Genomic DNA, 26,478 nt, shown 5'->3' with positions numbered 1-26,478 from the left:
TACCATACAGAAAATTCAGTCAGCCATTGCCTCATTAGAGACTGAGATGTTTAGTACCTGAAATTCAGTCCTAGTGCCCTCTTGGCTTATCATTTCTTATAAAAAATAAGACCCTGGTATTTTGACAAAACATTACATTGTTGCCAACAAAGTTTATAGGAATAAAATTTTGTTAAAAGAAATAAAATATAAAAAAGGTGACCTAGATCAGCTGCCAGTCAATATTAAATTTTCCACATCTGTTAAGTTATAACAATTAGTTCAAACAACACTATTTTATTATTTTGGAGATCTCAATATAGAGTGCTGCTCCCCCAAGCAGCATTTCTATGGAATAATTTTATTTTACATATTTACAATCTATGTTATTGTATATACACCTCAAAGAGCAGCTCAAATCGTCACATCTCAACCGCAGTGCCTATTTTTTTCAGGTAGAGAGTTTTCCTTCGGCTTTTTGCTCTTAGCAAGAGGCACTGGCAGTCTTTTCATTCCACATGCCCATGATCTTCAAGGAAGTATCAACTCTCAGTTCAACTGGCTAGTTGTTTTTTCCTTCCCATGGAATGATGAGCAGTAATAAGAATATGGACTTAGGAATACTGTTTCTGGATGAGCATTCTGAACATTGACTAAACTTTTGATTTCTGTGCTTCTACAAGACTGTATGACCCTTTCATGTTGGCTTTTCTCGCAAAGTAAACGATCATTCCAATGGCAGGTATTATTAAGGAGGATGCACAATACAGCACAAGAAGTTCAGGAGAAAAATAGTTGTTATTTTCTCTTCCTGGAAAATAAAGAAATGGATGCAATTAATGTCTAGTACAAAACGAAACTGTTTAATCATAATAATAACAGTAACACATTATACTGTAACAGTACAACTAGTTCTCCTCAGAAAAGTGAATCAAAGCAATGTTAGAGACACTCAGCCCCACATTGCATACTTCTCTAAATTACCCAAATCATCAGCAGATGGTTGCCATGGTAATGACAGATATGGAGATGACAGTGACACCCATTTCAACTAAATTCAGGTTCAGTTGTATAACAGACGCAACTTTTTAGGACTTATTTACCTTAAGAAAGATTAAGGGAATATTTCCTTTGAGAAACAGAAATATCTACTGAAGAACTGTGATGTCGATCATCATGAACTGAAAAGACTAACCAGTTCTTAAACTTTTGTGATATTTAGGGGTAACCAGTATAAAACAAGACAACCACAAAAACAAAACCTTTGGCTTTAAGTAGATTGAACTCAGTTACAGAAGAGAACTTCTCCATAGGGTTTTCTTAGACATAATTAGGGAGCGCTCGTGTCCTAGTGGTAAAAAGCTGGACTACAATCCTGAAAACATGCAGGCAGATCCACCAGCTGTTCTGCAGAAGAAAGATGAGCAGTCTCTTCCAGTGCCTCTGAAAAGCCGTAGACAGTCAGCTATGGGTGGGTTCCAACCCGATGGTACACAATAACATTTACAGAAGCAGATACTGGCACAGATGATTCAAACTACTAACCTTTAAGTTATCATTGCAGTGCAAACCCAATTTCGCTACCCAGAGACTTCCTACAAGTATAGTAAAATATATGATAATAAGAGAAAAACTTCTTGTCTATGGCTCATTCCAAGACAAACTGAAAACTTTCCATCCTGTGTAAATGTCCAAAGTAGGGCATCTTATAGTACTTCTTTTCAGCATTCCTACTATTTCCTAACAAACTAAATTTCTTTTAACAATATGATGATTCATCCTAACATTTTCAGAGATGCTTTCATTGACCTGCATCTTCTCCAGTCTAAATTAGGAATCTCTACATACTTTGATAACCCACTTCACTTTCCCTTCAAATCCTTGTGGAAATTTGTAACTACACATTTCCTTTTATGATTCTTTATTAACTTTTGTTTTCTCCTTTGGATTCTAAGGGCTTGCATGTCAACTTCCTCTTTGGTCTACTACTGAGTAGTCAGCATTTGGCTCAATACTTGCTACAGTTGATATGTTATAATTTTTTAAAATAATGATACACATTGTCTTGTTTATATATCCAATCATTTTTCATTTAGTTATTGAGTACAGAAAAATAATACATATAAGACCTTATAATTAGTATTTTTTTCCTTAGGTCATTTAAAATTATGTGGCAGCTATAATACTACTTAACATTCCAACCTTAAATACATTTCACTAAAAGCATACAATAAAGCCCTTCTGGAACAATGGTTAAGTATCTGTCTGCTAACAGAAAGGTTGGTGGTTCAAATCTATTTAGTAGTTCTATTGGAGAAAGATCTAGCTACTTGCTTCTATAAAACTACCTACTGCTCTCACACTGATCCTGCTTACAGAAACCTCCATCAGGTTTCCGAGACTACATCTCAAAGGAAAAAGACTGTCTAAATTTCTTCACACCCCTAGTTAGCAGCCTGACACATGCACTATGACATCAGAGCTCCTTTCATAAAGGTTACAATCTAGGAAACCCTAGTTCTGTCCTGTTACATGAGGTCACTGTGAGTCAAACTCAATAGCTGTGAGTTGGCTCAATAGCACTGAACAGCAACAACAAAAGGACGTATGCATTGCCTAAGTCGTGGCATGTATGAGAGATCTAATTTTGGTGATCACTGCATCCACTTCTAGAACTTGATAATCATTAGAGGCCAATTGACTGGAAAAGAATTACTAGGATTGTATCATGTGAAGTGGGATTTTTCAAATTATTGAAGTTCAAAGCATTTAATTATGATAATTACTTCAAATTTCTATTTCTTGCTAGAGCAGAACTAATCAAAGTACATCTTAATTAAATATCTACCTTAATTACAATTTTAATGAGACATCACTAGTGAAAACGGACAGTAACATTTCTGTCCTCCCTGCTTTACTTTCAATTTAATAAATAGTATCTTGTCCTTCAGTTTTTACTTGGGCTCCTGCAGTGGGAAAAAAAAAAACCAAACAAACAAAACACCAAACAACTTGCCACTGAGTCAATTGCCAGGGAAACACTCAAATATAATTTTCTAATAGCTGTGTAAATAACAAAAATCTCAATGACCCCCAACTATCCCCAACATTGGGATGCAATCAAACCAAAAAGCAAACACCTCAGCTAAGCACAAAAGAGTAGTTCAAAGTCCTGGAAAAATGTCAATTCTCTGTCTCCTTTCCTGTATAGCATTCTAAATCACATTTAGTTTGAGACTCTAAATTTCTAGTTGAGTTCCTAACCTCTTTTCTCCCATACAGAACATGAAAAATGGCAAATACCTAAATTGTTAATTTAAGAAAACATCTAGAAAGAACAACATTGTGTGGCAAAGAGTTTAAAAAGTAGAGAAGAAACTTTAATTGTATCTTTTAGAAGAAAATAGTTAACTACAGATGAAATGTTAGAACATCAGCTTCCTGGGATTGGGCTCAATGAGGTAAGGAACTCTGGCAGAGTAGTACATAGCTTATCTGAATGTTAACTGAAAAGTTAGAAGATCAAATCAGCAACTTTGTGGTACAAAGGCAGGCAGTCTCCTGCTTTAAATATTTACAAATTGGGAAATCCAGTGGAAATTAACAATGCGTGGGGATCAACCTGAGAGTAGTGAGGGTGTTTAAGAACCCTGGTGGTGTAGTGGTTAAGTACTCAGTTGCTAAACAAAAGATAGAAGGTTCAAACCTACCAGAAGAAAAGACCACTAATCTGCTTCTACTAAAGACTTCATCCTAAGAAATGCTATTGAGCAGTTCTTCTCTGTCTTATGTTGTTGTTAGGTGCTCTCAAGCTGAGCCTGACACACTGCAACCTCATGAACAGCAGATCCGAACACTGATCTATCCTGTGTCATCCTCACAATGTCTGACATATTTGAGCTTATTGCTATAGTCACTGTGCCCATCCACCTAAAGTCTTCCTTTCTTTTGGTCATATAGAGTCATAATATAAAACTCACTTCTGTTGAGTCAGTTGTGATTTATAGCAGCCCTCTGCTGGGTTTCTGAGGCTATAAATCTTTACAGAAAGAGATTTCTTTCTATTTTTCCCATGGAAAGGATAGTAGATTGCTAACACTGAACTTCTGAATAGCAGTCCAACGGGCAAAGACACTGCTGAGCCACTAAGAGTAGGACCAACTTGATAGCACTCTGCTGAGTACCAAGGATTAGAGAAAAAGAAATTCATTCATTTCATCCTATTCAAGAACTGAGCCCTCCATCCATACAGAATGATACTCAGCCTCAATGGGAACACTGATTATATATACCCGCGTCATTTATAGTTGGTTTTCTGCAGTCGAATTGCCAGTTGCCACTGGTTAACTCTGACTCGTCTTGACCTCACACCACGTGTTGGTACTGTTCTATGAGGTTTTCAGTAACTGGTTATTTGAAAGTAGACTGTTAAGTCTTTTTTCCAAGGAAAATGAGTAACCTCAAGCTTCTACCTTTTCGGGTAGCAGCCACATATTTTAACTCTGTGTACCATTCAGGGACTTCTTCCATAGTTTCGAGGTTCTTTTATTAGAAAAGATTCAATCTACGGTTCATGATCAAGAGTTCCACCCTGGATTATTTATTATCCTGGAAGAGGAAAGAGTCGATCTGGAAATAGTTCCTCCATGGCCAGAGACTCTTTTGTTCCCTTCGGGAAGGTCTCAGTAGACTCCTTTCCCCCTCCTGTCTAGCTTCCTTTTTTGAATTGTTGTTTGTTGATAGTTGCCCTCATGTCGATTCCCATCCTTGGTGACTCCGTATGTGCAGAGCAGAACTCTGCTCCACAGAATTTTCAAGGTCGGGCCCTTTTGGAGGCAGGGTGTCTGGCCTCTCTTCTGAAGCATCTCTGAGGAGGTTCAAGCCACCAACCCTTTAGTCAACAGTCAAGTGCTTAACTGCTTGTGCCTGTTGTTTCTTCATATCCCCCAGGGAAAAGTTTTACAAACATGGTTAAACATTTAGCAAATGCAGAATCTCAGAAACCAGTGATGCATGGCCAACTTTGAGAAAAGCAAATGGCTATTCCACATGAACCAATGATTAATGGCAGCTTCCTGGCTAAACTCTGTAGGAGAGCACAGCTGGGCTTGATTACTTCAGGAAACATTTAAAAAGTTAACTACCATCAACGTGGAATTCAGGTCTATTTTTACAACTCATTCATCTAGTTGCCGGAAAGTTTTACAATCCACCAAACCTCCCAACTGTTAAAAAGAAGAGGAAACTAACTAACCTTTAACATCAAGTGTTAAGCTTCTTAATTGGGAGCCAACCTCATTTTTAGATTCACATTCGTACACTCCTGCATCTTCTAGCTGGGCTTGGCGTATAGTGTAAGTACCACCTATCGATTTTAGCATCTTGTCTCCCGTCTCTGCTTTCTTCTTCAAGATTATCCAAGTTTCGGTAACATTGCCACATGTGCAAGAGATAATGACAGTATCTCCTTCCTTGACACTCTCAGAAGGAAAGGCTGTAAGTTGTATGTCTTTTGGGGCAACTGTAAAGAGAATTTAAAAGCCACCACTGATTGAGTAAAATATAAACCAATTTCATACTAACTTATGCCAGAAACTATAGCTGTCAAGGAGGTGACTAGTGCTTATTTTATCCTGTTTGTATTAGACGATTAGAGGGGCATGTAAACAGGTAAAGTGTTTTCTGGAATGCTGCAAATGATTATTCCTTTATTGAAAGGAAGACATGTCTCATTCTTCACTCATATTATTTAGTCAGCCTAGCACAAAAAGTAGGTGTTTAACAAACACCTATACTATAGAACTCAGATGCAGAAAAAGAAGAAAATTAAGAGGGATTTTGTTGTTGTTACATTACTTTGCAGCATTTTTCTCAGATGTACCAGGCCCTTCACAGAATTATAAACAGCTGTGGAATTCAAATGTTAAAAAGAAAATATGTTTAGGGGTGTTATTATTTTTGTTGTTACATTATTGTGTAGACTTTTTCCTTTAAGTACTAAGCCCTTTGCAGAGTAGTAAAAAGCTATAGAATTCAAATGTAAAGAAGAAAATAAAAAAATTTTATGTTACTTTATAAAAATATTTCCTTGAATAATCAAGCCATTTATACAGACCTCTGAATTTTAAACTGGACTTTCCTAGATGAAGAAATTAAACTTTAAAGAGGTTTTTCTACCCTTAACAAACAGAATTACCTCTCATTAATTGCCAGGCACTAGGTGCTCTGGTGATGTACTGTGCTATGATTTAAACTGCGAAATGAAAAGTTAGTAGTTTGAATCCACTCGCTGCTCTTAGGTGAAAGATGGGAAGTCTCCCTCCATAAGGATATACTGCCTTGGAAAGCCAAAGGAAAGTCACTGTGAGTTGGAATCCACTTAAGTGCGGGGTGAAAGGGGGTGCCTTTGGTGGAGAGCTAATACTAAGTAGTTTTCATGACCGTAAACCATAAGGTTGACAGTTCAAATCCACCAGTTCCTCTGAGGGAGAAAGACAGGCAGTCTCCCTACAGTAAGATTTGTTGTTGTTATTGTTGTGTACTATAGAGTCGGAATAGAGCCATAGCTGACCTCTCCAGCAGGTTTTCAGAGGCAGTTAATCACATGGGAGGAACTTGCCCATCCTTCTCCAGCTGAGCAGCTGGTGGACTCGAACCAAATGCCTTCAGGATTGCAGTGCAGCTTCTTGCCACTAGACCACCAGAGCTCCTTTTAAGATTTACCATCTTGGAAATCTGATAGAGGTTTGATACAAGTCAAACTGACTCTGTGACAGTGAAATAGAAGGGTGTGTGTTTTTGTTTTGTTTTGTTTTTTTAGAGGGTTTTTTTTTGTCAGGCTTCTGAGCAAATAATAGCTGGTCCCTTGAGAGTTCCACTCACAATCCACTTAAACCAGAGAGGAGGGGTTTTGTCTTAAATAAATGGCCAAATACATATCTACCTCATCTTTAGTGATTCCTTCCAGAGCATAACTATTGAGTGATAAGTGTAGCTGGAACCCTTATCATGTTCCTGGAGCTGGCTTTCCATGTGAGGTTAATAGAGCTTCAGGACAGGTAACTTTGGAACAGTTCTTGGGAAAGAACCATTCCAGGAACTTTCCATTCAGAGGAAACAACATGGACTCATCAAAGCCCCAAATAAACCTTTTCAAGGAAAAATTGTATTTCCAGAGATAATTTTGTCCACATTTAGTAACAAAACCAAAGTAACCATATCAAGAATACTACAGAATTATGTCCTACTCACCTTGAATAACTAATTTGACTTCAGCTCTGCTTTTTCCAACCTGGTTAATCCCTTCACACACATAAATGCCAGAGTCTTCCATCTTGGCAGACATTAAGGTGAGAGTTGTATTTTCAGAAAGAGGCTGTAGAGCTCCATTACTTAGCTGCTTGCTCCACAGAATCTTTGGGGCTGGAAGGCCATCGCTATAACATGTTAGATTCACAAAGCTGCCTTCCTTCAGGGTGGTTGAGGGGCTAGCCTGGATGACTGGAAGCTGTGGGGCAACTGAAAAGGAAAGCCACTTGTTAGCTTAACCTCTTAAACCCAGAGTTTCAATAATGTTGCAAAAGACTATTAGAATTTGGTAGATAGAACAATTTCTAAAACTTACACACTTTATCAAAGGTGGTTTCTGTCCCTAACTTGCCATTTACATTAATAGAGTGATACAGAGACACTTCATGAATATTTTCTAGTGGAAGTTAAGCTCTATAGATTTCCCCTTGGCTACAAAAAAAAATTCTCAGTGACAGCATGCATTGACAAGAGGAATTAAAGCTTATCAGAAGGTTGGGTCTATTTTTAAGCCCTTGTATCAGGGCTGGCCATATAACGTGCTCTAGCTAAAATAAGAGAGAAGTAACACTGTAGGACTTGGAAGCTTTCATGCTAGTGAAAGAGGTACTTCCTTGCATCCACCTTGAAAGAAACATTGTGCCCCAGTGAGCAAGTCTAAGTGAATTGCTTTGAGGATAGGACATCACCTAGAGGAAGAGAGGCCCACACATCTTAAGCTAAGGACTCAAACATGAGAGTGTTTGGGACCAGACAGCCCCTCATCAACTTGCAACAATGAATGGATGAGTTTGAGCAAATCAACTATCTAGCTGATCAAAATAATTGGTTACTGTTTCCAATTTGGGGAGTATATTGTTATAATCACCACTTGGAAATCTTCTGTCAGTATATTTTTCCAAAGAAGTTTCAACTATTGACCTCCTATTAACGACTACCTAGAACACATGATGAAGAAATCTATACAGAATTGTGGACACATACACATGTACTTACCGTTAACATAAAGTGTCTGTGTACTCTCCCTTTGTTTGGGTTTAAACTCCATTCCATCAATATTTAACTTAGCCCGACAAGCAAGAACTTTTCCAGTGTCTTTGGTGGTGGGAGTGAAGGTCATTTCCAAACTCTTGTTCTCTAGAGATTGTCTATCCATGTCTCCCAAAAAGACTTCCTTCTTCATGATACTCTCCCCTTTAAGTAATTCAATCTCCAATCGGTCAAAAGGGTACACATCAGGGACCCTACAGGTTACGGTGGCAAGATTTCCACTCACTAGAAGATCATTCATTTCAATTTCTGGATCTCTTGGAAATGCTGCAAATATCAAACAAAAAAATGTTGTTTATGTGTCATTTAAGGAAAACATGGAACTAATCTTTACTAAATACAAATATCTCCAAATGACAGCTTTAACTTTTCTAAGATAAGCAATCAATATATGAATGATGACATTTTAATACTTAAATGTAATTACTTAAATACTTACAAATATTTATTATATTATACATAAATAATGCTGGAAACAAAAGCAACACCTAGTTCATCAAGCCATCTCATAATAAATCAAATCCATTGACATCAAGTTGATTCCAACTCATGGCAACCCCAGGTATTAAAGCACAGTTGTGGTTCTTCTCCATAAGGTTTGCTTGGCTGTGATCTTTACAAAAGCAGATGACTCGGGTTCAAACTGCCAACTTTGAGATTAGTTGTTGTCGTCAGGTGCCATCAAGGCAAGTACTCATAGTGATACTATGAACAACAGATCTGAACCTTGACCTATCCTGTGCCATCCTCATCATCTCTGACACCCTTCAGCCTATTGCTGCAGTCACTGTGCCTATCCATTTCGGTGAGGGTCATATTCACTCAAAAAAAGGTAGAGCTCTGGTGGTCTAGTGGCAAGGAGAGCTACCTTGGCAGCCTGAAAGCAGTTCAAATCCCCCAGCTGCTCTGAGGGAGAAAGGTAGGCCATCTCCTCCTGTGTGATTTACTGCCTCTGAAAACCTGCTGGAGGCTCAGCTATGCATTAGATCTGATTCGGTGGTACATAACAACAAATCACTCAAAAAACCCTCAGTCTCACTGTCACTTGTGGGAGCAAACTCATCATGACTCAGAGCTGACCTAGATTTCTGAAGCTGTAAATAGAACGGAAGAGGAGTGCCCATCTTCCTTCCATGGAGTCACTGGTGGATTCAAACCACCAGACGAGAATGGTGGAATGGCCTTTAGTTTAGCAGTGCCACTAAGTCCCTGAGGCTAATATCCCAGAATGTCCTATATTCATTGCCTTTGAGTTGGAACCATCTCCTAGCCAACCTTCCAGCTGGTACCCAAGATGCAAGGAAATCACGCACAAACCACTTTAACTCTCCAGGAATCAAAGTATAAATAATACTTCTTAGTTTTCTTTTTTTGGTAATGGAGTCTTTCTGGGCAGCATAGCCTCGTTTTTCCTAAGGAGTTCTCAGCTTCTGCCATCTTATTTAGTACATATTTCAAATGTTTATAAAACTCATGTTGCAAGCATATCTCATGTTACTGCACTGCAATTTATTGCACTTACCAGATACTGAATTCTTCTCAAATAGAAGGTTGTGGCAATCCTGTATCAAGCAAGTGCACTGGCACATTTCCAACAACATGTGCCCACTCATGTCTCTGTGTCACATATTTGTCATTTCCACACTATTTCAAACTTTTTCACATTATCATACACTAAGTAGACTACAGCTGCTGGGTGCTCTGTATAGTTTGTGTGCAGCTTCTGTATGTACTGGGAAACCAAAATATTCACGTGACCTTCTCTGTTGCAATATTCAATTTACTATAGTATCCTTGATCTGAACCCCTCATTATCTTCAAGTTATGCCTCTAATTATCTTACAGGGAGGAAAAAGGACACTTGTACACAATTGAAGACTTACATTGTGCATTACACTTAATGAGTCACTGAGTTGAGATCAGAACCAGCATAAAATATATTTAGCTAGCAAGGTTTAAAAGTTTCTCAGATAGTACTTGTAGTTTTTAGGCGGGGGGGGACCTATAGAAGATTTAGCTTGTATATAAAAATATGTCTAATGCATCCAATAAAAATTAATAAGAATAAGACTCATCTGGTTAAGATAAGCAAGAGCAATAGTAAGGAAAAAAATTTCCTTAAGCAAAATGTTGTTAAAGTGATACTTTCTCAAATATTTCCACATTGCAATAAAACTTCACCTCTGGTTCTCATTACTGTTGGGAATGTGCCTACATAAGCAGATCCTAGGCTCTGTGTAACGTGATAAGGCAGTAAAATTTACCCTTCTTTGGAGAGCTTCAAACCTCTTTACAGACCTACTCTAACTCATTCTGGACAAAATCCTGATGGGTAACACTCATTTGGGCAAGGTTTCTGGTGAAAAATGTCTACAATATGTTCCCTTAAATTCTGGTGAATTACAATAAGGCAGAATTTCTGTCTGAAAGAAATAACTTTGTGGTCACTTTGCCTCTTTGGTTCTCTGCATTCTCAATAAACAGAGAAACTGCAGTGAGGTCAAGTTCTTTGAGATTCACAGTGAGGAACTTGTATGAAAGTGACAGGACCAGTAAGTAAACGTGTAGATTAAAAATGGCAGTGTAAATCAGTATGAAGCAGGTGTTTTTTGTGCTTTCACCTGAGCTGTTCTCCTCATACCTCCACATTCAGTCTAACTTCCTGTCTCAATAGCTGGCTTCCCCTTGCACACTTTTGCCTAATGGATTTTCCCTCTCGTGGCTTTTCAAATACACATTCAAACTCAATAGGTTCAGTCAAATCCAATGATTGAGCAGCAGTTCTCCCAACCAGCCAACTGAATGGACACTGGCCATTAATGGGGCAGTGTCTCTGATTTTAGTGCTGAGTGATTTCCCCCTGCTTCTTGCTCACCAGTACCTCTAATCGAATAACAACATAGAAAAAGCTCTGGTGTGTTCAAATGAATGAGGAGCATATGACAAAACCTAAAATGAATGACTGGGACTGCCGTGTACATGTGCAGTCTATGCTGAAGGTTAGTCTGATAACGCTGCGACAGGTGATTCTGGGTCAGAGTCGAAGCCGTATTGTTAGTTGTTATTGACTTGGTCCCTATTTCATGGTGTTCTCAAAACCAATGAGATCAAACCCTGGTGATTCAGAGGGTTTTCACTGGCTAAGTTTTTAAAAACAAATCACCTGACTTTTCTTCCTAGTCCTATTCTGGAAGCGCCACTGAAATCTTTTCAGTATCATAGCAGCATGTAACCTCTCCACTGGCACAGGGGTGGGGGTTGCACACGAGGTGAATTGCTTAGCTGAATTGAGTCTCCTGTACATTGCTGGGTGCCATCAAGTCGACTATCACTCTTAAGGGCCTTCTGAACAACAAATGCAAAACTTATCCTATCCTGTGCTAACTTCATGATCTCCACCATGTTCAAGGATCTCCTGCATAGAGAGCAAGAATTCTGCCCCTGAAAGACTCTTAGGAACCACAACACAATGCTGAATTCCCCTTCTAAACATTGGTTTGTTGTTGTTGTTATGTGCCGTCAAGTCGCTTGTGACTCATAGTGACCCTATGTACGACAGCCCTAAACCCCCTAAACCCTACTCTATCTTTTACCAATTTTATTGTCTCTGATACAACTATCCCCATGACCCCAGTGACCGAATCAATCCATCTCATCAAGGGTCTTCCTCTCCTGAGCTGTTGCTCCACTCTCCCAAGCATGATGTCCCTCTCCAAGGACTGATCCCACCTTGCAACATGTTCAAAGTATGTAAGAGAGAGCTTCAAAACAGTAGTCACACTGACTATCACAAGCACACATTCTTGGCTTTTTCCTCAAGTGAATTTAAAAAAATAAAATGAAATAAACCATTCTGAAAAATACTTACAGTAGAGCTCCACCTGGATTCCTTTTTCCAGCTTCTTACGTCCACATGTCACTGAACATAAGTAAGAGCGTTCATTCTCAAAGCCAACAGGACTCAGGGTCAGTGTGGACTTGGTCCCCTCGCTTTTCACCTCCCCACTGAGTGGGCTGTCAATCTGGGTTCTCCAAGAGAAAGATGGCGAGTTGCAGCCTGTGACACTACATGTCAACACTACTGAATCCCCAATCTGCGCAGCAATCTGGGAGCCAGGGGAGATCTCTACTGCAAATAGTTTCTCTGTAGGAGAAAGAACAAAGCAAAAAGAAGGTACGATTCCTTTCTTCATTTGTTACAATCCAGTATATTGAATCCTGAGTTCTTTTATTACCTAATTATCACTCCCAACAAGAAATTACTCCCTTTCATCTTGGAACCATCAGGAATGACATCACATCTTTCTAAGAATGAAATCAGGATAGTCCATTGATTCATTCACTTTACTGGATGAATGTGGTAAAAAAAATGTCTAGGCAGAGGCTGGCATCTTTCCATATCAATAATACAGTCTTTTGTCAAAAAATAGTTTCTCAAGCCATTGCAATAAAAGATAATAGCTCATATAGTATAAATCATTCCTGTATGTCAGATGCTGTGCAAAGCATGTTATGTATTTCATTTCATTTAATCCTTAGTACAATAGTTTTATAAATGAGTAATATTCTTTCTTCTCTTTCTTTGGAAAATTTAAATTTACAAATGTTGAATAACTATAAAAGTTGCAAATTTAAGACATAAATCAAGGTAGGTTTAATTTGCAATACAAAGCTTTCAGTTACTGAAACATACATTTATTAAAAAAAAAACCAAACAACAATGAAAATAGTTACTAAAAAAGTCTACTAACTGGATGTAATACTTCTAATAGAGAAGTGCTTAGAGTTTCCCTCTGAACAATAAAAAGCGACACCACTAAAATTGCACTGAAATAAATTGAGCACAAGGTAAAGCTTAACTATTAGAGTGGTACATCTCTAAACTTTGTTTGAAGTAACAGAAAAAGCTTTACAGTTAATTCAGAGGCTTAAAAGCTGAGATGTGAGGGCAAACTCTACATCTCAAGTATCCCAGAAAATGGTTTGGCTAAGAAATCTCCCTGCTGGGTGCCTGGACATATTTCAAATGACTGATGTTTATGGGGAAAGGAATCTCAAATCCTGGCCCTCTGTTCCCTGAAGAAACGGGAAGTGATTGGCCAACTCCACAATGTTGATGAGAGTCCACAGGAAATAAATAAAACCTCCAAAATTGTAAATACCAGGCTGGGGATAGAGGAAGGAAATCTCAGCAAGTAAATAAATTAAACACACTGGATTTGGCAAGGTTTGAGTTTGTGCTAGGAGAAGTTATTCTTTTAAAATTGGTTCTTCTAATTGTGACATTTTAGTATTGTCTAAAGAAAACTTTACCCAAATTATCTCAGAAAACTTATTTTAAAAGAGAAAGGTCATTTGGAATAATAGCCAACATTTCCCCAATTACTTATACACCCGTGTGAGAATGACAATCTTTAATAACAGATCAATTTCCTGTCTGTAGCTGCTTATTTCACAAGGTGAATTGTGGTCCCTCGGGGATAACTAGTTTAGCTAACTGAGAAGGGGCTTTTCAGGTTCAGTTCTGTCAATTCTATCTTCCGCAGTTAAATAAGTTAGTATACTACCATGATACAATTACATAATAACCTTTCCCGAACCTAGAATTTCATCATTAAAATGACAGAGCATTTTTGAAATAGTGAAATTATTCCAGGATCAATGATTAGCTTTGCTTGCTTTTATTAGTCAGATATCTTTCATAGTTTCTTGGGAATATAACCGAACATTATTAGCAGAGAACTGCCAGATGTGCAGATTGGGTTAAGAAGAAGCCGTGCTGAAAGCAGAGAGTGCCAGAGGAATACCTATCTGTGTTTCATAGACTATGCAAAGGCATTAGACAGTGTGGATCACAACAAATTGTGGCTAACCTTGAGTAAAATGAGGATCTCAGAACACATAATTGTGTTGTGAAACCTATACTTGGAACACTACATCAGGAAATGTGTGTGTCAGGGAGGCATCCTATCTTCATACCTTTTCAATCTATATGCAGAACAGATCATTCAGGAGGCTGGACTTTATGAGGAGGAATGTGGCATCAGGACTCGAGGAAGAATCATCAACAACCTGCATTGTACAGATGACACAACCTTGCTGAAACTAAAGAGGACATACGGTGTATGCTGCAGAAGGTCAACTACTATTGTCTTCAGTATGGACTGAAGCCCAGCATTTACAAAACAAAGCTTCTCACCACTATGAGAACAAACAAGTCTGTCCTAGAGAGGGTGAAACCAAGCTGTTCCCTGGAGGCAAAGATTTTGAAGCTCTGTCTCACATACTTTGGGTATGTGGCCAGAAGGGCCCAGTCCTTGGATAAGGACATAATGCTTGGAAGGGTGGGGGGACAGTGCAGGAGAGGAAGACCCAGGATGAGATGGATTGACTCAGTGACTGGAGAAATGGGATTAACTTGGTTGAAGATGATACTGGCTCAGGACAGTGCAGAGTTCAGAGCTGTTGTACATAAGGTCACTATGAGTTGAAGGCAACTTGATGGCACATAACAACAACAATCAAATATCCAAATGGGTTAATTCACTGATTGTGAGGTTGAACTTTATTTTATCTATTTAAGTTTAAACTCTATATTTAAATTTTTGATACTTAAATGCTTCCTTCAAAAAATTGTGTTGCCTATATTTATAATTTATTCAATAAACACTCATTAAGCATTTTCTGTGCTTAATGTACTAATATACCAAGAACTGCACTCGGAACCCAAACATTAATAAACACAGACATCAACAAAGGATGGAGATTCTGACATTGACATTGATGCTTACTGTTTAATGGAAAGATACATTTGAAAGACGTGTCATTTTTGGCAATTTCTAAAATATATTCAAATTGCATATTTTTAATAGGTTGGGGGTTTTTTTGAAAATTTAAGTGCTCCTTTCTACCCAGGGCAGTTGCCATGTGAACAGAAGTGCATGCACATGTATAAGAATTGAGTGAGGACAAAGGGAGAAATGACTAACTTTGTCGAAGAGGGTCTAGAATTGAGAGGCTGGAATGAGCTTTGTCTGGAGGCATTGGTAAGAGTTTGCCAAGTGAAGGAACGGAAAAGAGCAGTCCAGGCAAAAGCAATTGCAGGCACTGAGGCTAAAGTCACCACTGAAACAGCAGTGGTAGTCTCTGGTCAGATTGTGAAGTCTTATGTGTCTATTTTAAGAAATGTAATTTTAATTTCTGTAAAATTAGAATTGCTGTTGAATTCATAAAATGAGCACCTCTTTCATTTAAAGTTCGTAACTCCAGTAGCAGTGCATGCATATGATTATGTGATTTTGTACTAAAATGGGCCTGTGTTAAGAGTCACTATCATGCCACTAATGAATTATTTTGCACTAGAGCACCAAGAAGCCAAAGCAAAGGGAAGGAATAGGAAAGTTAAGGAGCTAAACAGAAGATTTCAAAGACCAGACTAGGAAGACCAAGCAAAATATCATAATGAAAAGTGCAAAAAGCTGGAGTTGGAAAATTGAAAGGGAGGATGTCTTAAGCTAAAGGAACCAAAGAACAAATTCAAGCCCTGAATGACAATATTTAAGGATGTTATGGACAGACTATTAAATGATCCAGGAAGCATTACAAGAAGATAGGAGTACACAGAGTCTCTGTATCAAAAAGAACTGGCTGGCATGGAAGAATTTTATGAAATAACATATGATCAGGAGACAATGGTGATAAAGGAGGAAGTTCAAGCTACTCTGAAGGAATTGGCAAAAAAGAAGGCCCCAAGAATTCATGGAATATCAATTGATATATTTCAACAGACAGATGCTGCTCAAGACGTGCTCACCAAGTTGTGCCAAGAAATCTAGAGGACAATTACCCAGCCAGCTGACTGGAAGAGAATGATATTTGTTCACATTTCAAAAACGAGTAACCCAATAGGTTGTGGAAATTACCTAACAACATCATTGAGTCACACACAAGCAAAATCCTGCTGAAGATTATCCAAAAATGACTTGAACAGTACGTCAACAGATAACTAACAGAAACACAGGTCAGTTTTAGAACAGGATTGGCACCAGAGATATTATTGCTGAGATCAGATCAATCTTGGCTGAAAGCAAAGAATACCAGAGGAATGCCTCTCTGTGTTTCATTGACTTATTGACTATGCAAAGGCATTTGATTGTGTGGATCACAACAAATTGTAGCTAACGAGAAAAACGGAAATTCCAGAGCACTTGATTGTGCTCATGTGAAACCTATACTTGGAGCAGGAAGCAGTTTTCGGAACAGAGGAAGAAAACACTGCATGGTTCAAAATCAGGAAAGGAGCACATGAGGGATGCATCCTCTCTCCATACCTTTTCAATCTATTTGCAGAACAGATCATTCAGGAGGCTGGGCTTTATGATGAGGAATGTAGCATCAGGATTGGAGGAAGACTCATCAACAACCTACATTATGTAGATGATAGAACCTTGCTTGCCAAAACTGAGGAGGACCCGAAGTATTTGATGCAGAAGGTCAAGGTTTAGAGTCATCAATATGGATTGAAATTCAACATTAAGAAGAGAAATATTCTCATCACTGGGCCAGTTTGAAGCATCATGTTAGAGAGGAGATTGAGGTTAATGCTTTCAGCTTGCTCAGATCCACGATTAACACTCTTAGCACCAGCAGTCAAGAAATCAGAAGACAAATTGCTCTGTGCAAAGCTGCTATCAGGGACCTCTCCAAAGTGCTAAAGAACAATGATGTCAGTCTGTAGACTAAGATGCACCTGATTCAAGCCATGATCTTCACAATTACTTGCTATGTATCAAAGAACTGGACAATGACTACGGTTGACAGAAGAAGAATTGATGTTTATGAGTTGTGGTGCTGGAGAAAAGTATTTAACATACCATGGAATGCCAAGAGAACAACAGGTTTATCCTGGAGAGGGTAAAACCAGGCTGCTCCTTGGAGATAAGGATTTAGAAGCTCCATCTCACATACTTTGGGCATGTGGCTAGGAAGAGCCAGGCCCCCCAAAAGGACATCATGCTTGGAAGGGCAGAGGAACAGCACAGGAGAGGAAGACTGTGATGAGATGGACACAGTAACTGGGGTAATGGGGGTAGGTGTGTTAGAGACAGTAAAACTGGCTATGGATAGAGCAACATTCACTGCTATTGTATATAGGGTTGCTATTTGTCACAGGAGACTTGATGACACTTAACAACAATGGTAAGAAGCTGGACTGTAATCCCAAAGGCACACAGTTAGAATCCACCAGCTGATCTATAGGAGAAGGATTAACAATCTCCTCCCATGTGATTTACTGTCTCTGAAAACCCACTGGAGGGTCACTTATGAATCCGTTCTAATTCAACAGCACACAACAGCTATTAATCTCTCTGTGAGGCTCTAGTTTCCAATTTATAAAATGGATAAAAAGTATTTACTTTCAGTAACTATTTTACAGATCACATATATGTAATTGTCTTTGAAATGAGCATTCTCCTAAGTGGTACAGCACTGTTCTGTCCTTGCTCTGTACTGAGGTAACTTTGGATTCTGTAATATTGAATGGTGCACCATAATATCATAATGGTTACACATGGTTGACAATGACAGAGCTCACTAAGACAGGCTTGGAAGCAGGACTGGCATTCACTTCCTAAACATGCCTGTGGAAACTCTATGAACTTAGAAGAAGGACAATAGTTCTTTTGTTCATAGGATTAATACTAGATAGCACTTACCAACAACCTGTAATGCCAAAGTCCCTGTCTTCATTTTGGAGTGGGATGAAGCAGCTGGAGTCTGTATGATGGTGCTCTTGTTTTGGTTGAAGATCTGTGTGGATTATTTTGTTGTTTTTCTTTAAGCCTCTTGTTTAGAGTCAACATGACCTCCTGGGGGACCATTATATTTAAAAGTTGGGTCTGAAGGATTATATTTTAATCCTTTGTTACTATATTTTTGGAGGAACATTCTTCTAAGTCATACAGCACTCTGGCCAATTTGGTGAGATGAGGTAATCTGGGTTTGCTGTGACACTGAATCTTGTGTAATTTGGGTTTCAAATGCCATAATGGAACAACTGTGCCATAGGTGTGCCAAACACCATAATGGCTACCCATGGTGGGCAGTGATTGGTGGAGTTTCCAGATTGATTCAAGTTTGGAAGCAGGAGTGGCATCCACTTCCTAAACGACATGCCTCTGAAAACTCTATGAACTTGGAGAAACGACGATAATTATAGAAAGACTTTGGGCCTTTTGTTTGTAGGTTCACTATGAGTTGTCCTCAACTCAATGGCAATAAACAACAACATATATGTAAGCGTCTGGAACATAGTTAATGTTCAATACATGTTTAAGAACATCTTTCAGGAATCCAAGTAACAGATAATGAACTAAGGCAATGGAAGGAAGAAAGGGGGAGAAAGATCAATTATATGAATCATTTTGAAGGAGAACTGAACTGATTTGATAATTTGGAATGGGAACATGAATTTGGGAGTAACTTGAATATGGTCATTAATATTCTGAAAGTTTACAGTGAGATGAGAAGAGGACCAGGCTTGAAAACTTGACAATACCAATATAATAAGGGATTGGCAAAAAGTGTAAACCAGGCCATGATCCAGTAAATAAATGATGAGAGTGGGAAAAGAATCAGAAATGTGGACTTAAAAGGAATTAATTTCCACATTGAAGCCAGTTTAATGCAACTTTAATACCAATGCTGCTATTTTTCTTCCTTTTACGCATTCTACTTACCTTGAACAATTAATTCCACTTCTTTTTTATCTTTTCCAATCAGGTTAACTCCCTCACACACATAAATTCCAGAATCTTCCATCCTCATAGCAATTAAGGTGAGAGTTGCATTGTCAGAAAGGAGTTGTAGATTCCCATTATCTAATTTCTTGTTCCAGTAAATCTCTGGAGCTGGCAGACCATCACTAGAACACGTCATGGTCACAGATCCACCTTCTTGTAGATTTGTGGAGGGTGTCACAGAGATAACTGTGTTCTTGGGAGAGACTGAAAAGACAAGGCACAATGTCGGCCATTGCTAAGGATCATCTTGAACTAATAGGGATAGTGTATTTAATCTAATAGGGATAGTGTATTTAATCTAATAGGGATAGTGTATTTTTTTCATTATCGGCTTCAAATAATCAGATCAACTTGAGCAACCATATTAATATCAAGAACTGCTGAGTCATTTTAAAAAAGAGAGTCAATTCTATTTTGGGCTAACTTGATTGAGTTACATATTTTAATTTCTCTTATTCTTATATGATTATGAATTCAGAACTTAAGAAGACCTTTGGAGTCATCTAGTTTTAGCCCTCATGTAAGTTAAGAAACCTACCTAAGCATCTTTGCCAAGAGAATACCCAAGGCAGCGCCAATACTGACAGAGCAGAATCATACCGCCTGACAATACAAGCAATTTGATTTCTGACAGCTTTCATTATCAGAACACTTTCTCTCTATTGAGGAGAATCTTCTTCTTTGTAACTAACTTTTATGCACTGGTCATAGCTCAGCCCTCTGCTGTTAGATGGAATTAATGAAATGTTTCATATCATTGCTTTTAAAATACTTAATTATAGTTCTCTTTGCCAAGCATTGTCTTCTCTAGGGGAACAAAAAAGTCTTTCCTCTCTTGACTGTTTTCAAAATATTGCTTTTCAGTCCCTTTTCATCTTGGTCTCTTTCTGATAAGCATGCAGCTTTAAAAATATGGCCCCCAAAGCTGACTGCAATAATTTCGTCTAGAGCAGTACAGTGAATCCACTCAGGGGACCAGTCTCTGGAGCTGCAAGATTGTGTTAATTTTCTTGGAAGTGTCCTGGAGCCCAAGAGCACACAAAACCCTCCGGATGCACAGTAGGCATGCCTGCACACACACACACATACACACAAGATAAGTACTCATCTCAAATTGCCATAGCTGTACAGCTAGTATTCAAAGGTATTTTATCAAAGTTTATGAAGTATGATCTAAAAATATTTGCTAGTTTTAGACCCTATCTACTGTAATTTGAATCAGTGGTACTCATAATCCCCATTTGTAGTCTGAGAAATGGAAGTTTGGCGAAATCAAGCAATTTCACCTATTTAATGAAACCAGAATTTAAGATGTCTTCTCAACTCAGTTCAGTGCACTTTTCCTTGAATTATGCTGATGAAAAAGACTGAGTTCACAATGAATCAAAATGGAATAAAACCTCCAACTTATTTCCTGCTGTGAGTTGCTAAATTTATTGCTCTTCACCTGAATCTGAATTCCCGAAAAGACTAGGCAATGTGCAAAGGTACTTACTGTAGACTTGCAGTTCTTTTGTGGTCTCTCTCTCTGTAGTCACAAAGTCAGGCTTATCAACATGTAATTTAGCTCGGCAAACAAGGTATTTTCCAATATCGTCAATGACAGGAGTAAAGGTTACTTCTAAACTCTTGGTCTCTAAATTCTTCCCGTCCATGTCCTCTAGAAACTCCCGATTCTTCATGAGATTACCATCCTTCAGTATCTCCATCTCTAGCCTGTCATACGGGTAAACATCAGACACCAAACACTTGACTGTGACCAACTTTCCCACCTCGGGTGGGCTGCTCAAATGAATCACTGGATCATTAGGGAAAGCTGCAAAGGCCAAACAAAAAAATGTGAATGGGCTTTTGCTCATGTTGGATAAGACACTTCATTGTTTTAATGCAAAAGAAACCAAGTCTAATGCTTCAGTTAATACAGTCTAAACCAGCACAACCTGTCATTTAGCACAGCAGAATTCATTGCGAGGATTGGGACGGATGGATTCAAGAAGCAAGAATAAACATCATCCATATTTTGGAAGGCTTTATTCCTATAGGGCAGGAGCTCAATTGGCCTAGGGATATGGAGGGGTGTTGCCAACACAAGACATACGAATCAAATCCACCAACTGTTGTTCCCTTGAAAAAGATGAGCAATCTCCTCCTGTGTAATTTACACCCTCTGAAACCCACTGGAGGGTTCGCTATGAGTTGGTTTCAACTCAAAGGCACACACCAACAATATTCCTATTGGGAATTAGCTCTGGTGGCCGCATGGATAAGAAGTTACACTGGCACGTCAGAGGTAGGCGATTCAAATCCACCAGCTGCTCGCTGGAAGAAAGATGGGCAATCTCTTCCCTAGAAACTTAAAGCCTTGGACAGGTCAGCCGTGAGTCGACTGTGACTCAACAGTACGTAAGAACAACAACATCCCTAATAGGGAGCTCTGGTGGTGTAATCCACAGGGAGTTGGGCTGCTAACCCAAAGGTGAGGCCTCTTTGGCAATTCAAATGCACTCGTAGGAGACTCGTAGGAGAAAAATGAGCAATTTCCTCCTGTAGGATTTAGAGCCTCCGAAAATCTGCTGAACTGTCAGCTATGAGTAAGTTCTGACTCAATGGCATGTGTCAACAAAAGCTGGGATGTCAGCTCTGGATTTGTATTCCTTTAGGTTGCTTACATAGGCTTATGTTTTGTCATCATCTTGTATTAGTGTTTATTTCTGTATTGCGGTGAAAGAATTTGAAGCTAAGAATGTCATTGCAAAAAGCCATTAGTAAGCAAGAGGAGTTAAGAAATTAAAAAAAGTAAATTTAAATAATTGACTTCTAAAAAGGGCATCTCTGATAGGCATTTATCCAGCAGAAAGGAGCACCTATACAATTGTAAATTCTGGCAGGTGAGTTCACTCCCCCAAATGCCCAACACCGTGGGACCCACCAATGTTCCACTGGATCTTTTTAGTTCCAAAGAACACTATTCCAGTCAGCTATTATCTCCTATACAGGGCCTTCCCTTCCATCACAAAGCCTTGAGATGTTAACACATGGCCTGGATTCAGGGCCTATGCAGTATGAATACAAAGGCCCCAACTCTGAAGAATAATACAAAGAATGTGGAGTGGAAGCAGGACTAATAGACATAATGAGAGACAGACTTTCTTGGAGGAAAAACTCAGGCAAGATAATTAAAGCCAGAAGAGTCTTTACTTTTCTATTTTACAACTTCAACTTTCTGGTATTTGCAGGCAAAGGTGAAGGAACTACAAATGCAGCTACTAAGGAAAACACAGTATTTTTTGTTCCTTTTTACCAATAATTTCAGACCCTCATGTGCTGTAAGAAATGTGACTAGAATCCACACAGTTTGATGTCAAGTAATATAAGAACTTGCCACTTTGTCTCATATTTACATAAAGGGATCTTTCAAGGGGCTCAAGAGGCTGTGCAGATGTAAAATGTGCATGAAGGCCCAATATAATTGAAAGCAGCCAGAGAGATGAATTTCTTGCTAAGTATTAGCAAGCAACACAGGGGGTTTGCAGAAGAATCAAATAAGCTGCCTGGTCTAAACTGGGCTCCAGCATAGCAGAAAAGAATCAGCACAATTATAAAGTATTCAAAGCAGGTCTTCATGAAGAAATAACCACAAACAGAGGCAGGTTTTTAGAAAGAGTGGGCATCAGTGACCAAAAGTGATGTATTTCCAGTGAGTTCTTATTTCTCGCGCTTTGTTTTGCAGAAGTAAGACTGGGCTATAGTGCCTTTCAGCAGGTTAAACTATCAAATTGGGTTAAACTACAGGCATTCAGTTATGAGGCAAAACGAATTCATTATGCAAATATGCATGAGACTCAGCGCAAGAACACAAATCCTAACTTCCTCTAGTCCAAAGTCTAATGCATGAAATGTTTGCAGACATGTGTTCTCATGTTTAGGGGAAGGCTACATTGTAGATCTCTTACTTAATAATTACACTGGTTTCAAAGCACTAAATCACATAAAAAGAAATATAAGGAAAACTTGAAATAGAAGAAGTACATAAATTGTTTCTATACATGCTTCTGATAAAATAAGCATGTTCGAACAGAAATAAATAGAAGCATTTTTAAAAAAAAAATGAAAGCAACCTTTGAGATTTCATTTCATAGTTAGGCAAACCGAAGTCCATGTATGTGGCACAGTTGGAAACAGAAGTTATGATTTGGAATCTTGTGGCAGATTCTGAAAGTCATTAACTGTCTTGATGCATTTATGAAGCAAAACAAATTAGTTATACATATTCTTTAGGTTCAAGAATAGGAATATGAAGATCTACTCTAAAAAAAAATCAACAAAAAACCTCAAACCTAAGTTGAACTAGGCCAAAATCAAATGAGTAAAATGTTTGCACAAGTGTTTACTTAAAAAAAATTCTACAAAAAAATTTTTAACAAAAACAACAACAACACATTATCTTAAAATGAGATTGAAAGTAGACTAAAGATTGTCTGAAGAACTCACAGTAGATGTCCACCTTGATTCCTTTTTCCAGTTTCAGGGATCCGCAGGTAGCAGTGCACAGGTAAGAATGCTCATTGTCAAAGCCAACAGGATCCATGACCAGCGTGGATCTGGTCCCTTCGTTCCTCACCTTCCCGCTCAGAGGACTGTCTATCTGGGTTCTCCAAGAAAAAGAAGGGGAGTCACAGCCGGTGGTACTGCAAGTCAGTGAGACAGAGTCACCAATCTGAGCAAGGATGTCCGATTCAGGAGAGATCTCAATCTTAAAAGCTTGAGCTGTCAAGGCAAGAAAGAGAAAAGGCAAACTTATTTGGGGTTTAGTTAGTATTCTACTCCCTGTCCTCTGTTCTAGCACAGTTCTCTCTGGCCGATCTCTTTCCTAAACTGACTGAAAAGCACCGACTTTTTTGCCAAAGGAGATGTTGGAGTCTTAACTTAGGAGTTCCAGGATGCCAGCTTATCAGAGTTGTTTTATTATATGCTAAGTTTGAGCTCTTTACCGAGCACAGGAAACTATTTTCATGTAAATAAGGACTTCTACTTTTTTTTTTTGGCAAGCTGCTCCCTCCAAATATTTTGGTAAAAACACTATGCTTTCCCCCCTTTTCTTCTTTTTACAGCAACATGTAAAAGAGTACATAAAACGTACATAAATGTTAGAATTCGAAGCTCTAGCTATGACATTATAAAGATGTGCAGTAAAACTCAATAGCACTTTCAAAGTTAGGTTAAATGGAGTTTTCTCACTGTCTGAAAACCCAAGTGCCTTTCTGTACTACCACAGCGCTATTGAGGCCAAAACGGGGGGATGAAATCTAAAGGGAGCATTTGAAACAAATCAAGGAGAGGCACTTACAAGCCACCACCATGCAAAGGATACTTAGAGCTGCAAAGATCTTGCCTGTCTTCCTCCGCATTTTAAGTTGCTGCTGTGATGAGAAAAGTCCTTCTTGCGGTCCCACCTGAAACTTCCTGGGAAGAGGCTCCCAACTCCTAAAGCCAGTAAGGCTCAGTGAGGAGTTGAAATAGAAAGTCTGCTTTTTATAAAGAGGGTAGTCACCCGGCGAGGCGGAGGGAAATCCCTTCAAGGGAAAACCCGAGGCTCAGGCTGGGAAAAAAAAAGTTTCATTAAAGGCCGGCCAAGCCCCACATTAACCCTTTCAGACGTTCTCAGTACTGAAAGGGCTCTCTGCCCTTGAAAGAGAAAAGGCAATCCAGACGCTTTGAAGACTATCCAGTCTGGCCTTTTCTGATGTATTCATCTATTTGCCTATTTACTGTGATTTCTTTAGGAGTGAATTTTGAACCTCATAAAGATATCTTTGCTAGAAAGACATAAAGTAATATTTATTGAAGAATAAGAATAAGGCTTTCTGAATCCATAGAAGATAGATAAGAGAGAGGAGAGAAAATCGTGAATTATACTCTAGTCTTTCAAGTGGTTAAATAATGTGTGCCAAGTCGAATAATGTTTTTTTTTCCATTGAGAAAAGGTATTTTCAACTTTATAACAAAACCTTCTTAAAAAATAAGATAACGGTCTGTTCTTTTGGTGAGTCATTTCCATTAAAAATAGCGTTTTTGACAACAAGCATCAGTTTCCTGAAATTATATTCTTAAATAGAGGAATGCAACTGAATTTTGCTACCAAACAAGGTGATCACCCCCCTTCGATTCAGAAATGTAGCAAAGCCCTGGGTTCAAGTACTAGAGAGTTGGAAAGCCTTTGACAAATGCAAATATATGGAATTCATCTGAAGTGGTAAATCTTCTAGGCTTTGGGATTTAACCATAAACTCTAGTTAAAGCAGGAAAAAAGTTTGGATTTTGCTGTATGAGAGGGAATGATAATAAATGCTATGCTACCTCCACCACTATCTAGCTGTTTTAGCGTTGCACACTTATAGCCTAAGTCCTTACAAAAATGCTTGCCCATCAAAAAGAAACCGGATTAGCCACTTCCTTGTATTATATATGTGCAAATCTTCCTCTGCCAGTGGTGTACCAGTTCCCTTCAGCAGGGACCAGTTCTGTTCATTGCTGTATCTACCTCAAACTTCCCAAGATTTACTGTATGGTTTAATACTCCATGGATACAGAGGTGCCAATCTAATACTATGAATTTAACATTGGGAAAAGATACTGCCAAATGCTAGTAAGAATATGTAAATAGTACACAAATATTGGATTCTACAGTAAAACGCCAATGTTCTTCTATTTGTTAAATGCTTAAATACCTATTTTCCAAGCACTGTACTGAAATTTGAAAGGCAGGAAAAATCTCTATGCCATCAACATTTAGGAGTCAGGAGGGAGAGTGTGGTGCATGTTGGACTGCTAATCCAAAGGTCAATAGTCTGAATCCAACAGAAGCTTCAAAAGAGAAAGATGCAGCCATCTCCTGTAAAGATTTACAACCTCAGAAACGAAATGGAGGTTTACCATGAGTCAGAACTGACTGAATGTCATGTACTGTTGTTAAGTGCCATAGAGTCAAGTTCAACTCATAGAGACTCTATGAATAACAGACCTTAACCTTGTCCTTATCCTGTACCATCTTCATCATTGCTGATTGTAAAAAGAGCAGAAGTCACATGGGAACAACCATACTTTCTCTCTACTGACAAAGGGAAACTGCCCTTATCAATAACAGCCAGGGAAAAAAACCAATTCCCATGAGGTCAGACATATCCCCCACACTCCCACACCTCTTTTTACTCCTCCCAATACCAATCTTAATGCTTTACTGGTTCCAAAATCTGATGAGATAGCTCATGGACCACACAGAATCATAGAGCAGTCAAAAGGTTGTAATTCAGGTTAGTAGCAAACATGCATTCGCTCTGTT

General features: G+C 38.6%; 1 protein-coding gene across 1 annotated transcript; it reads right to left on the bottom strand.

Annotated features, from left to right (window-relative positions):
* Positions 1-632: 632 nt before the first annotated feature.
* VCAM1 (vascular cell adhesion molecule 1) lies at positions 633-24,547 on the bottom strand. The gene is made up of 9 exons (XM_006882448.1): positions 24,487-24,547; positions 23,631-23,906; positions 20,635-20,955; positions 19,077-19,343; positions 12,206-12,481; positions 8,284-8,604; positions 7,231-7,497; positions 5,234-5,500; positions 633-790 (listed from the first exon to the last, which is right to left on the bottom strand). Exons 1-9 carry the CDS (start codon positions 24,545-24,547, stop codon positions 633-635), a joined length of 2,214 nt encoding a protein of 737 aa, XP_006882510.1.
* Positions 24,548-26,478: the final 1,931 nt, after the last annotated feature.

This window comes from Elephantulus edwardii, unplaced genomic scaffold (assembly GCF_000299155.1).
Source record: "Elephantulus edwardii isolate Elephantulus edwardi_28Jun2011 unplaced genomic scaffold, EleEdw1.0 scaffold00020, whole genome shotgun sequence".
NCBI lineage: Eukaryota > Metazoa > Chordata > Mammalia > Macroscelidea > Macroscelididae > Elephantulus > Elephantulus edwardii.
The sequence above is the reverse complement of the archived record's forward strand: the minus strand, read 5'-3'. Positions and strand labels throughout refer to the sequence as shown.

What these genes read in the sequence shown, in the direction of transcription:
- VCAM1 (XM_006882448.1), bottom strand. Translation starts at nt 24,547, where the DNA reads ATGCGGAGGAAGACAGGCAAGATCTTTGCAGCTCTAAGTATCCTTTGC. An exon ending in AAAAGAACTGCAAGTCTACA is followed by an intron (nt 19,344 to 20,634) that starts GTAAGTACCTTT and finishes TTGTCTTTTCAG; the next exon opens with TCTCTCCCAAGAACACAGTT. An exon ending in CTTAACACTTGATGTTAAAG is followed by an intron (nt 791 to 5,233) that starts GTTAGTTAGTTT and finishes TTTATTTTCCAG; the next exon opens with GAAGAGAAAATAACAACTAT.